At 42.0% G+C, this 14696-nt stretch overlaps 1 protein-coding gene across 4 annotated transcripts in view; it reads left to right on the top strand.

Moving 5' to 3' along the window:
* The window catches only part of Khdrbs3 (KH RNA binding domain containing, signal transduction associated 3), a 139152-nt gene that overhangs the window by 77676 nt on the left and 46780 nt on the right, over positions 1 to 14696 (top strand). For all 4 annotated transcript variants that reach the window (XR_005976176.1, XM_041672480.1, XM_041672478.1 and 1 more), the window contains exon 6: positions 1318 to 1513. Coding sequence is in view for 3 of the 4 variants with exons in the window: in XM_041672480.1 (XP_041528414.1) it covers positions 1318 to 1513 (196 nt within the window). In the remaining variant the exon portion in view is untranslated. The remainder of the gene's footprint in view (positions 1 to 1317; positions 1514 to 14696) is intronic.

Below are 14696 nucleotides of genomic sequence, written 5' to 3'. Positions count from 1 at the left end.
CACTAGTAGATTATAATTTGGTACTCTTTCCATGAAGGTGGCAATGTTGCCAGGAGGTACGGAAGAGACATACTTTCTGTATTCTAGAATGTTCGAGTTGGAGAAAGCCCTTCATCTGCATGTGTAAACCATGATTAGTTAAAGCTTCCATTCATGTAAAACTATTCCCAGTTGATGGTTCTGACTCAAATTTATCTTGATTTTCTTTATGATGAAGAAAGCCCGTTTAGTTCCTGAATGAGATCAAGGTCTCAAACTTGTAATCTCAGAAGCTAGGCTGGTCTTTGCCAGGGCTACATAGTGAGAACATGTATCAAAAATGACAAACAAATTTTTAAAAGCTTCCTGTGTTGCAGTTGGATTGTATTACAGGATATTTGGTTAGCTCCCAGAAGCTGGTTCTTATCACCATGTGTTGTTTACTCATGTCTATCAAACTGAAGTTATCTTGTCTACATCTTCTTTGTTTTTTCCCTGTTACATGGTAAATTGATGGAAGCTCCCGTGTTTTTAGTTGAAGGCATATGTGGAAATCACTCAGCAGTGACCACCTAGAATTCCCTCTTGTTCACATATTTCTTACCTCATGGCATAAGTTTGAAGGGCATGTGCCTTGTGGGACCACTTTGGAGTCTCAGAGTAGAACAAATTGGCTTATAGAATCTTCTAGCATTGCTTTACCTTTGCCACTTCAGGATAAGGATCTGAAGTTAAATCATAGTCTTTTGTTCTCTGCCTGACTCAGCTGTGACCCAGGAGACCCCAGAAGAGAGTCTTGGGAGCAACTTGAATAAGGTGCCCTCCAGCCAATACACCTTTGCCTCTGGCTTTCACTACACATTTGGAGGTTGCTGTGGAGTGTTGACCTAGTAACTGCAGACCCCTCACAGATGCCTCCTTCTGTTCCCTCAATCTTTTGTGTGTTAGTCATGTGTGGAGTGTGACATATATTTTGAATCCTTTCTTTGCTCTGCATGTATTCCTGGCAATTTTAAGCTCTCTCTGAGTCTCAGATTCCTTATCCATAGATGAACAAGATAGGACCCACTCATGCATTGGGATCACATTGGCTGCCATTCTGGAATGGTATCTTTCATGTGGCCTCCCAGAAGTCAGAGCTCTGCCTTAGATATTCCCATACTGTATTACGCTAGCTGTCTGGATACGTGTTTATTTGCTATGATTTACTTTGTCTGTGTTATCCTTACTGCATTTTACAGACGTGTGGAACATTGATTTGTCTGAGATATCAATGTATGAAGAATAACATGTTAAAAAGTATGACAGATCCTGCTCATTTGATCATCTTGCTTTTAGGGGAAGAGGAGGAGTCACAACCAGGCCTGTTGCAGTTGGGGTACCACGTGGGACACCCACTCCCCGAGGAGTCCTTTCTACTCGAGGGCCAGTGAGCCGGGGAAGAGGACTTCTCACTCCCAGAGCAAGAGGTGTCCCCCCAACTGGATACAGACCTCCACCACCACCCCCAACACAGGACACCTATGGAGAGTATGTAAGTAAAGGCAGTAACTTCGGTGATTAAGTTGATCCAGTCCAGATAGTGTATCAGTGTATCATGGTCATGTTCTCTGGTTCACCTCCTCAACTTAGCAAATAGTTATTGAACATTAAAGTCACTTACCATAGAAATTCAAAAGCTTAAGTTCTATTTTTGCCAGACCTCTTAAAACTAATGCAGAATTTCACCTATGGGGAATGCAAAACAGGGTTGAGGGGATAGCTGGTAAGCTCTTTGATGAGTCGGCTAGAACATAGAATTCTTTGATATTCCATTTCCGGTTGCCTCTGAGTAAGTCAGTCACATGAAAAGTGATTGCCTAAATATACCAAGATGGTGTCACCTTTAAATATGTTGTTTTTATCTGCTTAGTACAGTATAGATTTGTAGTGGACGTTCTTTTCAGTCAAGAAAATTAAAATTCCATATTTTCATCAATTAGTTTTCTTTACCAATTCATTTATTAATTCTCAGACACAGTTTGTAGTTAAGGTAAGAGAAAGAAGTACAAGTGAAAGAGTTGGGCAGAAGGGATGGCTGGGATTCTTGGTATAGCTTCCTGGCTTATCACAGGCAGAGAAAATGAGAAGTCAGTAGATGAATGGCTCCTGCCAGAGCTGGGTATTGAGGGAGTCAGAGGCAGGAGTGATGGGGATAAGATGCCAGCACTGATGGCCCTTACTTTCCTGCTTATGGAGGTGCTGAGCACATCTTTGCACAGTTTCTAGAAGAGTACAGTTTTCCCAGAGTCACTAGAATCCTCTTTAGTTTCATCTGGAGCTGTTTTGACCTGCACATTCTGAACTTCCCTTGTTAACTGAGGTTTCTGTACTGCCCAGTCCCACAGCCTTTCAGTTTAAAGAAACACACAGAGGTCTACATTAATCATAAACTGGTTAGCCTTTTAGCTCAGGCTTCTTATTAACTCTTTCTTACATCTTAAATTAGCCCATTATTCTTATCTATGTTAGCCATGTGACTTGGTACCTTCTTCAGTGAGGCATTCTCATCTTGCTTCCTCTGCATCTGGGTAACGACTGCAGACTTCTTTCCTATTCCCAGAATTCTCCTGTTCTTGTCGCCCCACCTATACTTCCTGCCTGGCTACTGGCCAATCAGCATTTTACTAAATTAAATTATATTAAAACAATACAAATCTTTAAAGAGTATAAGATCATTGTCCCACAGCATTGCCTGAAATTCCATGAATGCTGTCTTCTTATGCTTCCAGACCAGGCTTGTGCCTTGAAGGTTTAGCCAAAACAGCTCTTCCCTTATCATCTGATTCTTTTTTCTGCTTCTGTCACTCAGCTAGTGCTGCAGAAGCTCATGGGGACAATCGCTGAGCTGTGAGTGCTTGAGCATTACATCTATTATTGCCATGTCTTTTCCATCTGAACATGTGCAGGACAGGGATGGGCAGTGCTTGGCTCCTTTGACTTAGCAGCGAGCCTGTGATTTATACCCAACAACGCCATCATTCCATAACAGAGTTGTGTTGCTATTCAGCTGTGGGAGGATGTGGCTCTTTTCTCTCTTCTTGTCTCTTAAAATTGCTTGTTTTCCTGTTTCGTTGTGTTATTGTGAAACTGTCAGTGATGTCCATGTTTGGAGTTTTTCTGCAGATGCTGGCTCTTCCCAAAGGAGTAGGCACAATAAAGAGAAGGAATCTCTTAAAGTCTTGTAGGTACATGCCATGACTACTAGTAGACCAACAATGGCTGGATGATGTTACTAGGCAGGGGTTATGGAAAATTGGGTCATGGAATTCATTTCACTGTCCATTTGGAATGAGTTAGGCAAGTTAACATTTGCTGGTTTTATAACCACGTGTTTAGAAAGGTCTTGTCACCTTTCCAAGTCCTAATTCATCTTATAGTCAGTAAGGACTGCTTGACAGGTGTCTGTGTGAGCCACGTGCACATTCCCTGGCTCAGTGTCTGTATGCTGACCAGCCTAAAAATTAGTTGAATAAATCCAAACATTTCTTGCTCAGAGGAGGAAAATAAAAACAAGTAGATTCTTATTTTTGGTCTGAGTGCAGGGGGTAGGGGTAGGGTGGGATGTTGGTTGACTGTAGCTCTGATTTTTGTTCAATATTTGATAATGAAAAAATAACTGAACCAACCAAATTAGTGAATTGACAGATAAATATTGTGAGGAATGAAATGACTCTATTAGGTCTCAGCTGCCATGGCAGATTACTGACAGCCACTTCCATATTGCTTTACTTTGCCTGGAAGGCATTAACTGCAGCTCTGTGCATGCCTGCTTTCCAGGCCACGTTAGGAAGAATAGCAGGATGCAGGAAATAAACACTGTCGTGGGTGTACACCTTCCCCAAGCAACTCCTATTGTGAAGGGTTCAGACTACAAATGTGATCCCTTAATTTCACATCTGTTTTTCATTGAAATACCTTTTCAGATTAATAGCCAAGCTGAAGGATTTTCCCCACTTAGCCTAGCTTTTTGTAATCCCTTGGCAGAGTTAATGTAAAATGCTGGACAGCTGTATACTGTAACTGGGACATCACTGTTGGCTGGTGCAGGGAGGAGAAAAGGCCTTCTGTAACTTATGGGCTTGCCATTAGCTGCTTCTCAGCTGGTTCCTCTTAACCCTATCCTGCTCTCTTGACCCAACTGGAACTGAATGTCCCTCTTCAGTCACGCAAGGACAGTTTTTAGTCTGACATGTGTCTAGACATTGGCCATTGGTCTTAACTGTTTGAAACCCTGATGGCTAGTCATTGTTTAGCTGCCATCATTGTATGTGCAGGTGTATTACCAAACAAACATAAATAAATAGCCCCTAACTTTTGTTACTTCATCATTTTTTTTAAGATAGGAAAGGCACACTACAAAATACTGAATTTCAGTCTTGAATAACATGGAAAGTAGTTGTTTATCTTAGAGCAAGTGGATAGGCCTGTCTTGTTCCCCTTGCAGTGCAGTAACTGTGAACTAGGTTCTAAACTCTGAGATGCAGGGCTTCTCCCCTCTCCCTACTCACCTTCTCATTACCAACACCCCTATGCCTTAGTCAGTGCTGACTAAATGGATGGGCGTGGAAGGGTGCTTATGTTGAAGAAGGCCCGTTTTAGAAAGTTGCCAACTGCAGCACTCTGCTGGGTCTCTGTGACATGAGTGCCTGCAGTTCTTTGCTGGGGCCTCTGTGATGTGCAGTTCCTTCATCTCTCTGCTGGGGCCTCTGTGACATGCAGTTTCTGCTGTGTCTCATGAGCGTGCATTGAACTGTGTAGTACAAGCATCTATTGTTACCTGCCTCTGAGATTATTCATTTTATGACGAGAAACCATGTCTTCATTAGTTTTCTTTAGTCGTTGTCATAATAGCCCTACCAAGCCAGGTAACTTTCCTTTCTGGAGGTCCACTGACTCGCTTAAATGCGATTTCTCTTCCTTTCTAGTCAGTACTTACCATTTTATGTCACCCTAAATTGATAATTAAAAATGAGAACTATTAGGAAGAATGGACAGGGATAAGGATGAAAACAAACCACTGATGTAAAATAAATAAAAAAAGACCTTCTCACTGTTTAAGGACATCAAACCATCCCTATTTCTGAGAAGAGTCCTTCTGCAATTCAGAAATATAAATTGTGAAGATGTCCTTGAGGCTGGGGACAGCTTATTTGAATAGCATAAATGCAGCCTTGGATTTGATTCCTGTCATTACAATGAATAACAATTTTTAAAAGTCCTTAACTAATATTCAGTAACAAAATTTTTATTTCCATAACCATTGTTTGATTATATTTAACCACCCCTGTTTACTTTTTAAAAATTGATTGAACAGTTACTGTTTGAAATGATTATTTATAGAGTAAATATGGTGGCAGGGTATCATAGAGTTGCTTATTTAAACCAAACCTAGAGGAAGAATCCTGGTGTGTGTTGTTTGTTTGTTTTGAATCCTGGCATGCTTGACGCTGTTGAGAAAGCCTGTCTAGATGCTTGAGACAGTCCATCCTCTTCATAGTAAGTATCCTAAAATAGAAAGGCATTCTCGTACAGGTTGAGACACAGGAAGAACAATGAATGGGCACATGGTCATTGATTTTGCTATCTAATGAACTCAAGCAAAGCCTGTGGAAAGCTGAGGATGCATAGGGCTAGCCTGTTGAGATGGGATGGGTTTTCCCTAGGTGAGTGGGGAATCGTATCCTCTGTAATTCCTCAGAGCCTACTGTGTCAGCAGTCACAGTCACAAAGGAGTCTCCGGCTCAGTCATCCAGAAGTATGTCTGCTGGATGTGTGTTTGACTGGTATTACCATTCCTGAGAGCCGAGGTGACCTGTGCAGGAGCCGTGGGTAAAGCCGGCTAGCCATGGTCAACCCAAAGCCTCCTCTTGATTAGACTTTTCTTTAACAAATATCCCAGGAAAACAAAGTAGTTCACTGTCTCTTTTTTTTTTCTCCCCAAAATGCAGAAAATAGATGATGGATGTGTTTTTTAGTCATTGAGGAATTTGTGTCAGGGCCTTGCTCTCTACTTTAGGGTTGCAAAGTAGTCATAATAACAGTAACCCCCACATCGCTTTTTCTGGAGAACAAGAGGTTCCTTTCTCCCAATGATATCAACTTATTTTTTATGCCCACACCCAAATAATTACATAACTGGAAATTTAATTAATATAGCCTATAGTGTGTTGGTTCTCAGCCTATGGGTCACGGCCCCTTTGGGGGTTGCATATAGGATACCCTGCATGTGAGATATATACATGATGATTCATAACAGTAGCCAAATAACAGTTATGAAGTAGCAATAAGAGAATTTTATGGTGGGGGGTCAGCATGACATGAGGAACTGTGTTAATGGATCACAGCATTAGGAAGGTTGGGAACTACTGCTACAGTGTTTTCACTGTGAGCGCTTAGATAGTCCGAGTGTCGCCATTCAGGAAGACAGGCCCAGCATTCCTGCAAACTGGAGACAAGCTGCTTTTGTAAAAAGTAAAAGAAAAAGGGCATTTAAGCAAGCATGCGTCCCCATTGTGCATGGCAGCTGCATTTCTGTCTCTGAAGGACCTTATCAATTATTTGCAACTGACCACCTGCAAAAGAGAAAGGCTCTCTCAGTGTTGCTTATATGGTAGGTTTTTTTCTGTTTGCACCACCTTACCACCTCACATGTTAACTGCTGGAAGGAAGTGCCTGGTTTGGGTCACTTTCCTGTTCTTTTCAGACCTTGCTTTGGCTCCACATATGTGAGTTCTTTACATACCGAACTCTGAACAGTAATGGGTGTCTTCAGTTTACCTTGATGCTGCACAAGGTCTCTGAGTTATCACAGATTCAACAGGATTCCCCTGCATCACTCTCTCCTCCATTTCCAAATTCAGTCCTAAGCGATGAAGGCTCTCATTATCCACAGTTTCTTTCTGACATGACCACACAGGGAAGAGCCACAACCAATAATTTGGGTGTACTTGTTGACAGGGCAACTTTGACTTGCTAGCTAATTACCAATTTATTATTACCAATATGTTACTTTGAGCATAAGTAACAACTCTGCTTTAGAAGAAATAACCTTCTATTTAGAACCAGATACGGTGACCATGCAAGGATGTTCCTGACTCAACACATCTAGCTGGATCACAGGTTATGCAAATCTTCGTAGCCAGATTTTTGATATGCTGTCGCTCCCTTCCCACACAAAGGAGAGAAACTGGTTTAGAATTCTAAGTGTCTTCAGGATGAAGTTGAGCGTCTATCCTGTTCGCCTGTCTGACTGTTGAGCCAGCATTAACCTTTTGCTTACTGCATATCAGCTTGCAGGGTTCCGTCTGTGCTGGCACACTCCTTAACTATACAGTCGCCTGAGTATTGTATGCCTTTCCACCAGCTCTTGCTTCCTTTTAATTCCTTTTCCTGTCTTGCCCTCATCGTCCAACTAGAACCTCTTTCTTCATCAGACATTGTTAATGTCAAAAGAAAAAATAATGATTAAATTTGAAGGTCTGAACTGCCATTGTTTTCAATGCTAGAATTGAGCCATTCTTTATCTCATAAAATAGAGTAAATGTTCAGTGAGCCAAGAATGGGTGATTAAATTTGTATACACACATACGGATAGGGTTGGGATGGGCAGTGGTGACTCTTGCTTTTAATTTTAGCACTTTGGAGGCAGAGGCAGACGGATATCTGTGAATCGGAGGCTAGCTTGGTCTACAAAATGAATTAAAAAACAAAACAAAACAAAAAGCTGAGGAAGGGAGAACCAAAAAGGAAAATTGGTCATTTCGGAAGGGCTTTCCTTGTGAGGTAGGGACGGGGAGCAGTGAGAAAGCGTACCCAACCTCTATTTCCTTTGCTCCGTGAGCTGTGTGAGCAGCAATCTGGATTCACTCACACTGGCCAGCCGGGAAATTTGGCTTTGTCTCCCTAACCTGTGTTTGTTCACAAGGTATTATAAGCAGTTTAGTTCCATTAACAAAGAGCTAGAGCTAACTGGCTGCATCCTTACTCACAGTTTCTTCCAGAACAGTGGACTCCCAAGCTGGTGCTGAGATTGTTGTGTCCTCTGACACGTAGCACTTCACCACCTCTGCTCTCTTTCTTGGCCTTGTTTTCATAGACTGTGGGTTTCTTTCTTGCCTTTATTTTGCCTCCTTTTGCAGGGGCCTTTCACAGGGCCAGACAGTTTGTAGATGTCACCTAAGGGCGTAGAAGGTGGCTAGATTGGTCCCCTAACTCCCATGCTGTGCTCATGTGTTCACATACTTTCTGACCTTCTTAATGAAATAAAATTGAGTAGCTTAAGCCAGTTTTAGCAAACATTAGATGTTAAATACTAGTGCCATTTAATGGGGACTTGGTTATTCTACCAGTCTAAGTAGGCTTTTCACTGTTCTTTGGGATGCACACCTGTTTTGTTGTTATCTGCCTCGTTTAGCCTTTCTGGGATTGCGATTCGTTCTGCCTGCAGACGCTGCTGCTGGTAGATTTGCAGTCAGTCTGCATGTCTGTAACCTTGCCCAGTTTGATAATTCCATAGTGGAGCGTTTTCCACTGGAACTTGGCTTCCTTTAACAATTCAAGACAGAATAATAATAAGAAGAATACAAGAAACTAATTTCATCAAATAGAAATTCTGATTTTGAAGAGAAAGTGACAGAATACAAAAAAGCAAGTATTTTAATGATGATAGAAGCAAACTAAAACTGAGTGGCTTTGGGTGTTTGGAGTCTTAAAATTTTGTTTAGTTTGTGTGTGTACACATACAGTTGTGTATGTCACCAGGTCAGAGGACAGTTTGCAGGAGTCGGTTTTCTCCTTCAGCTGTGTGGAACCAAGGGCTAGAGCTTAGGTTTTTCAAGCTTGGCAGTGAGCACTTCAGTAACAGCCGTCTTGCTGGCCCCAGAAATGGCTTTAGAAAATCGGGTTTATTAAAATTTATTGAAAACATGCAATTGCTCTCCTTCATGGTACATAAATTTAAGTTGTCTTCAAAATGCTATCGTATTATTTTTATTCTCTGACTCATTTAATTATGATTGATTGAGCTTTGACACCTAGATAGTGTCTCCTGCTGTCTTATTAAGGTGTCATCACTCAGTGTGTAAGGTTGAGCTGAGATGTGAATCTCCTGCCTCATCTTGGGGGATGTTTTGACTGTGGTCCAACAAGTTCGTAAGAGTAATAGAGGTCTTTCCTTCAGCAGGTGTTGGGCATGTTTCTATTTTCCAGATACAGTGTGCTTATTAAACAGAGCAGGCGACTACCCTGAAATCGCCTTGTATGGTGTCACCTTGCCTGCTTGATAAATCAAGGGGAGGTTGTGCTCTATAACCTAGAGACAGCAATGGCTCCTGGGGTTCATTTTATAAGCCAGTGGTCTAACTCTGTACCTTCCTTTCAGATCCCCAAGAGTTAGTGCATAGGCAGTGAGCAGTGAGCATGCCGTTGTCACTTACACACTTGTGTGTGTAACTCAAAGAGCACTCCTGGCTGTGCCTCACCTAGAAAGGAAAAGCAGAGCTCACCAGCCTCAGATCAGCACCTAGCCAAGGCCACAGCGACTCCCAAGAGTTAGAGGGAAGGAGCCGCAGGGGGGCCCAATTCTCTGGTCCCTGGGCTAAAGCTTTTCTTTCCATCATCCTCACTTCTGTACTGCTGTCGGCTAGAAGAAATAAGAAAATGAGCAAAAGACTACAAGGAGCAGAGCTAGAAGCAAAGTCCTTAAGTGTACATCAAGGCATAACTGGCCATGTGCCTTTTGTTCCAACTGTGCCCTCTGACCTGCTGGAGGTGATGCTGAGTAAGACTCCATCACTCATTTGTTTGGTTTAGAATGAAGGGGCTGGTGGTACCCGAAATGACCTCATTTGTGAATGAGCACAGAACAACTGTAGAGCAGTTCGCCCTTGTCACTGACTCATGGATTAGGGAACCATTGTCCTCTGCACCTGCTTTGAATGAGAGAAAGGCGGCTGCCGTTTCCTTGGTACTGTGAAGCCTGGCCTATTAGGCACGCCTTGCCTCGCACTTCAGGGGAATATTTCTTCACAGGATGTCTGTCACCTGTGGCTCAAACCCATTTAAAGAGTCGGAGATGCTTTTGGGTAGAAGCAGAGGGCCAGGCCCAGGTTCTTTTAGCAGACACTCTGCTTGCCCTGTTGCCTTTATGGCCCCTTAAGGTTGTTCTAGATGGAAGCTGATTTGAAGAAAAACATGTCCTCACCTGTCACTTGGGAGCACTTAAGCACTTCAGTCTGTTCTTTTGAAATCCCACTGCAGGAGTGTCAGCCAGGCCATAGGGGAAGCCCGGGCTGTGCTGGAAGTCTACCTGTCAGTCCTTAGCACAGGTTCTGTGTGAGGAGTCAAGGAGGAAGAACGCTCGCATTCGGGCTTACCTGGGAGCTTTGGGGTTTTGTTGTTGTTTTATTAATTTTGTTTTGTTCTTGATTATTTTTGTTGTTTGTTTATTCTGAGACAGGATTTTAATATAGACCAGGCTGTCCTCAAACTTAGAGATCTGCTCTTCTCTGTGTCCCAAGTGCTGGGATTGAAAGAGTATGCCAACATACCTGGTTTTACCTGAAATTTTAATCCTGACAGATTTTGCAATCTTGTGCGGTAGAGGGCTTTGCTGGTAACACATTTCCCCCAGTACAGCCTTGGCTGATGTAATGTTGACAGGTAACTACCAGTCCCTAACTGCTTCAATGACCTTGTTTTCCATAGCGAACACTTTAATTAAAACAGTGCAGGTTGTGCAGAGGTTATTTAAGAAAATACATTTTTAAAAACATTTTTTTGAAAAATCCAGGGACCCCTTATTTAAATTAAAAAAAACACAAAGAAAACAAATGTTCTATAATTTCTTAAATTCACTTTACTAGAAATACGGGTGAAGAGCAACATGTACAGTCTGCTGGAAATATCTGTTAGGAGCCTCACAAGTCAATCCTTTCCCTAAACTGCTTGAATGGGCTTATTTTAGGAAGGAAATTCTGCAGAATAATCCTACATGTTAAATAAATGAGCCCAGGCAAGATGAATAGAGCAGACAGGTGGTTTCAGGTCTTAGCTGCGAGTCAGCCTAGTAGGAGTGCCCTGCCCTGCTGTGGGAGTTCAAACCTGTTCAGGTGCTTTAGGAGAAGTTTCTGCACTGGTTTACAGCACAGTCCTTCTCCCTCCGAGGGCCTCACCGAGTGGCTTCCAGCAGCCATACACAAGGGAGTACACCAGGAGGCTAAGTGGGAAATCTATAGGCAGAAACAAGCCGAAGACTGCTGACCCAGGTGGAATAGATAAACAACCTGCAACCATGGGGAGAAACGAGTCATTGCCATGCACAGCAGTGTGGGTGACTCCCATAAACGTCAGACTGAATGAGCGAACCACGGCTCCAAACAGTAGCTATTCTGAGTCTATTTGCATAAAACTCAGAAGCAACTAAAACTCTCAGATTGTGTTGAAAGTCATGATGGCAGTATGGGGGAGCAGGTAGTAATTGCAAAATGGCGTGACGGTTGTGCTTGGAACTATTCTTCCATTTCTTGATCTGGGTGCTGTACCTCCTGGTATATAATGAGGTGAACCTGCACAATGCCAGTCTCTAAGCTAAGTACTTAGGATTTTTGTTTTACGACTCACTTTGCTCTTGAGTAAAAAGTTCAAAGATTTGATGAAATTGTGAATTAAGAGAATTTAGCTGTTATACCTAATATTACCACTTGAAGTAAAACAGCCCATTGTCTTCAAGCTGTAAGGCTTGGTGGTGATCTGAGGGATTCTCAGTGAGCTTTGAAAAGTGTGCAAGGAAAATTCTTACAAAACTGAGAGCTGGGTGCTTTTATCTTAACCTTATCTTAAGCCAGCAGCCATTTCCCTTTCTCTGTATAACTGACATCATTGAGCATACCTCTTTTGGCCAGCCATTGCTCAGATGGAACTACATTCACAAGAATGAGTAGATCTATGAAATTGGTCTCTGGCAGCCATGTATTCATGCAGAGAGAATTCAATTCAATTCCTTGGATGTTCTCTTTGTGGCAGGCACTGGGAAAAGGAGTTAAGTTCTTGTCCTTGTGAGGTTGTATGCATACTGGCAGACACAGCCTGAAATATTAGCAAGAATCTGCTCCCCAACCCCCACCATATTGCTGTAAGTCCAAAAGGTGAAACAAAAACAGCAAACAAAGGAGAATATTTAAATACAGAAAAACTGAAAAAGCAAAAAAAAAAAAAAAGAAAGAGGTGGGGGAGAAAAGTTAGTTACTGATTTATCAACCTATGAAATGAAAGTCTGAACAGTAAGCTTATACTGTGGCCAATTGTCTGTTGTGCTATCCTTTCTCAGCACCTAATCCTTTAAATCACAGAATATAGTTATCTGTGTGATTATTTCCTCAACTGTCTCAGGGGTGGTCCATGATTAGTATCAGTCCAGATGCACAGGAACGAAGCTGATTTTATGTCTAGTTGGTACCTTAGGTTATCTGGAGTCTCGTCCTCTGGAACTCTGCTTGAGAGAGGCAGCTATGGACTAGTGTCAAATCCTAAGGAAGGTAGCAGAGAGTCTGATGGGCCCTTTAAAGAAATCAGAGCTTGGGAGGATTGAAGTTCCAGCATGTCATGGTGAAGCAGATGGTAAATCTACTAGGCTTTGAATTAAGAGTTCAGGGTGTTGTTCTCTCATGGGAACTAAGACAGCTGCCTACTTTGATGCAAGAATCTCAATTCCATGATGACAGAGGTTTTAGTTTAATTCTGTTCACCAAGTTTTTCAACAGTGGATTAGGAACGTGGCTATTACATTCCCAAGGCCTAGTAGGAGCAGCCTTGAGACACTTCTTACAGCCACAAGATGAGTGGCTGCCCAAGGCTACCGAGGGTTACATACATCATATTTGATGCAGATGATGCAGGAAGGCTTTTATTTAGGGTTAGAAGTACTACAGCCTGGTCTTTTCTTACAAATGCCGCCGCTCATATGTTCACTGTCATTTAGAATACTGTTTAAGCTATACCAAGTATATTATTTCCCAGAGTCCCAGCTAAAGTGAATTTTGAAAAGTCTTTATTATTTGTTTTATAAACTCAACATAATCATTATAAACCCTAAATTTGTTGAAGCTTTTCACACTGCATCTGTGTGGAAACTTCTCATATCTCAAATGGCCAGTTGTCACCCTAGTTAGAGTGAAGTATTCATAATATAATTATCTCCCTTTAAAAGGATGCCACTCTGATGCAATATTTTTGTAATCACTCTTTTAAATTCTCTCAGTTTAAAATTGTTTCTCCAGGTTTAAATGTTATTCTTGATTTTACTTGTGACAGAAATAAAACTAAATGGGCCACGTTGTTTCCTCTGTCCTGGAAGATGGCTTTAAAGCAATATTCTGGTTATCTGGACGTGTGCCAACTTGAGAGTGGCAGAGCACATGGCCCTTGCTGCAGCCTGTTGTCCAGCTAGAGGTTCACTGTCCCAGTTCTGTTTCTAAGCATAGCCGCAGGTGTATGCTTGATGAAGGAGCAAGCTTTGTATGCATTTGCAGTTTTTGATAATGTCATTCTGGCTTTCAGAAATAGACCTCCAAAGGTGATCATTTGCTCAAGGCAGAGAATAGAAGTCTGAGTGCTCACCAAAAATAGTGTAAATGCACTATGAGTATCAAGATTTTCAACATTTTAAAAATTTCTATGCTTGCTTTCTTTTGTAGTGTTGCCTTGACTTGCATTCATCTCAAGGAAACATTTATCGTATTTCCTGTGAGTTGGCCATGAATCTGTTCTTTTGTTCAGTCCCTCAGCAGATGCTGCTACATTGCCTGCTGTATGTGAGATGTGATCATGCGCAGGTTTGCTCCCTCTGCCAGTGTCTTCTAATGCACTCCATTGTCACCTCTGTTTCACCTCCTGGAGAGCCTCTTCCTTCTCTCTCATGATCACTCTTTTAGTTCTTTGAATTTATCTGCACACACATACATAATTTTAAATCTAGATTTCACATGTAAGATAAAATATATAGTATTTTTCTTCCTGAATCTGACTGATTTTGCTTACCATAATGACTAACTGGGAGAAGAAAAGGAACCAGCTGGGTGATGTTGGGCAGAGCAGTGAGTTACCGAAGAGAACAAAGTATAGTGATATTTGTGCATGAAGATGGGGATGGTGCAGAGAAGGGGAAAATCAGGAAGTGGAGGAGAGGAGAAACTGGTCCTAACTCATAGGGACTTTCTAGAGTTGAAAGCAAGAAAGGAGACAAAAAAAAATAATTGTAGGTGCCAACTATTTGTGGATTATCCATTGTGATAGCCCCATAATGATAATTCCACTTTCAGGCTAACATTTTTTATCCAGGAAGTTTCCAGAGGAGAAGAGGCACCATCTGTGAGAAGCAGAACTGCTTCCTTGGCCTACACATGGTGCCCATTTGGTCTGTATCTTGTATGAGCCAGGAAACAGAGTACAAGTCAGGAAGCTGCAAGGCTAGATTTGCGTTTCACCTAGGCACTGGTGAAACACAAATGTGTAGGTGAAGACACTAGAATGGGAAATGCAGATTTCCTGCTTTGTTCAGTTGAAAGATTCCAAGTGATCTGAAGGTTTCTGAAGGTCCTGATGAACCTAATAATGCCAGTGGACCTCAGGCTTCATATCAGAATGCAGAGGGGGGTTGTGTGTGAGAGAGCTTGAGGGCA

This window comes from Microtus oregoni, unplaced genomic scaffold (genome assembly GCF_018167655.1).
Source record: "Microtus oregoni isolate MIOR12 unplaced genomic scaffold, Mior012 000022F_ref0000154, whole genome shotgun sequence".
NCBI lineage: Eukaryota > Metazoa > Chordata > Mammalia > Rodentia > Cricetidae > Microtus > Microtus oregoni.
The sequence above is the reverse complement of the archived record's forward strand: the minus strand, read 5'-3'. Positions and strand labels throughout refer to the sequence as shown.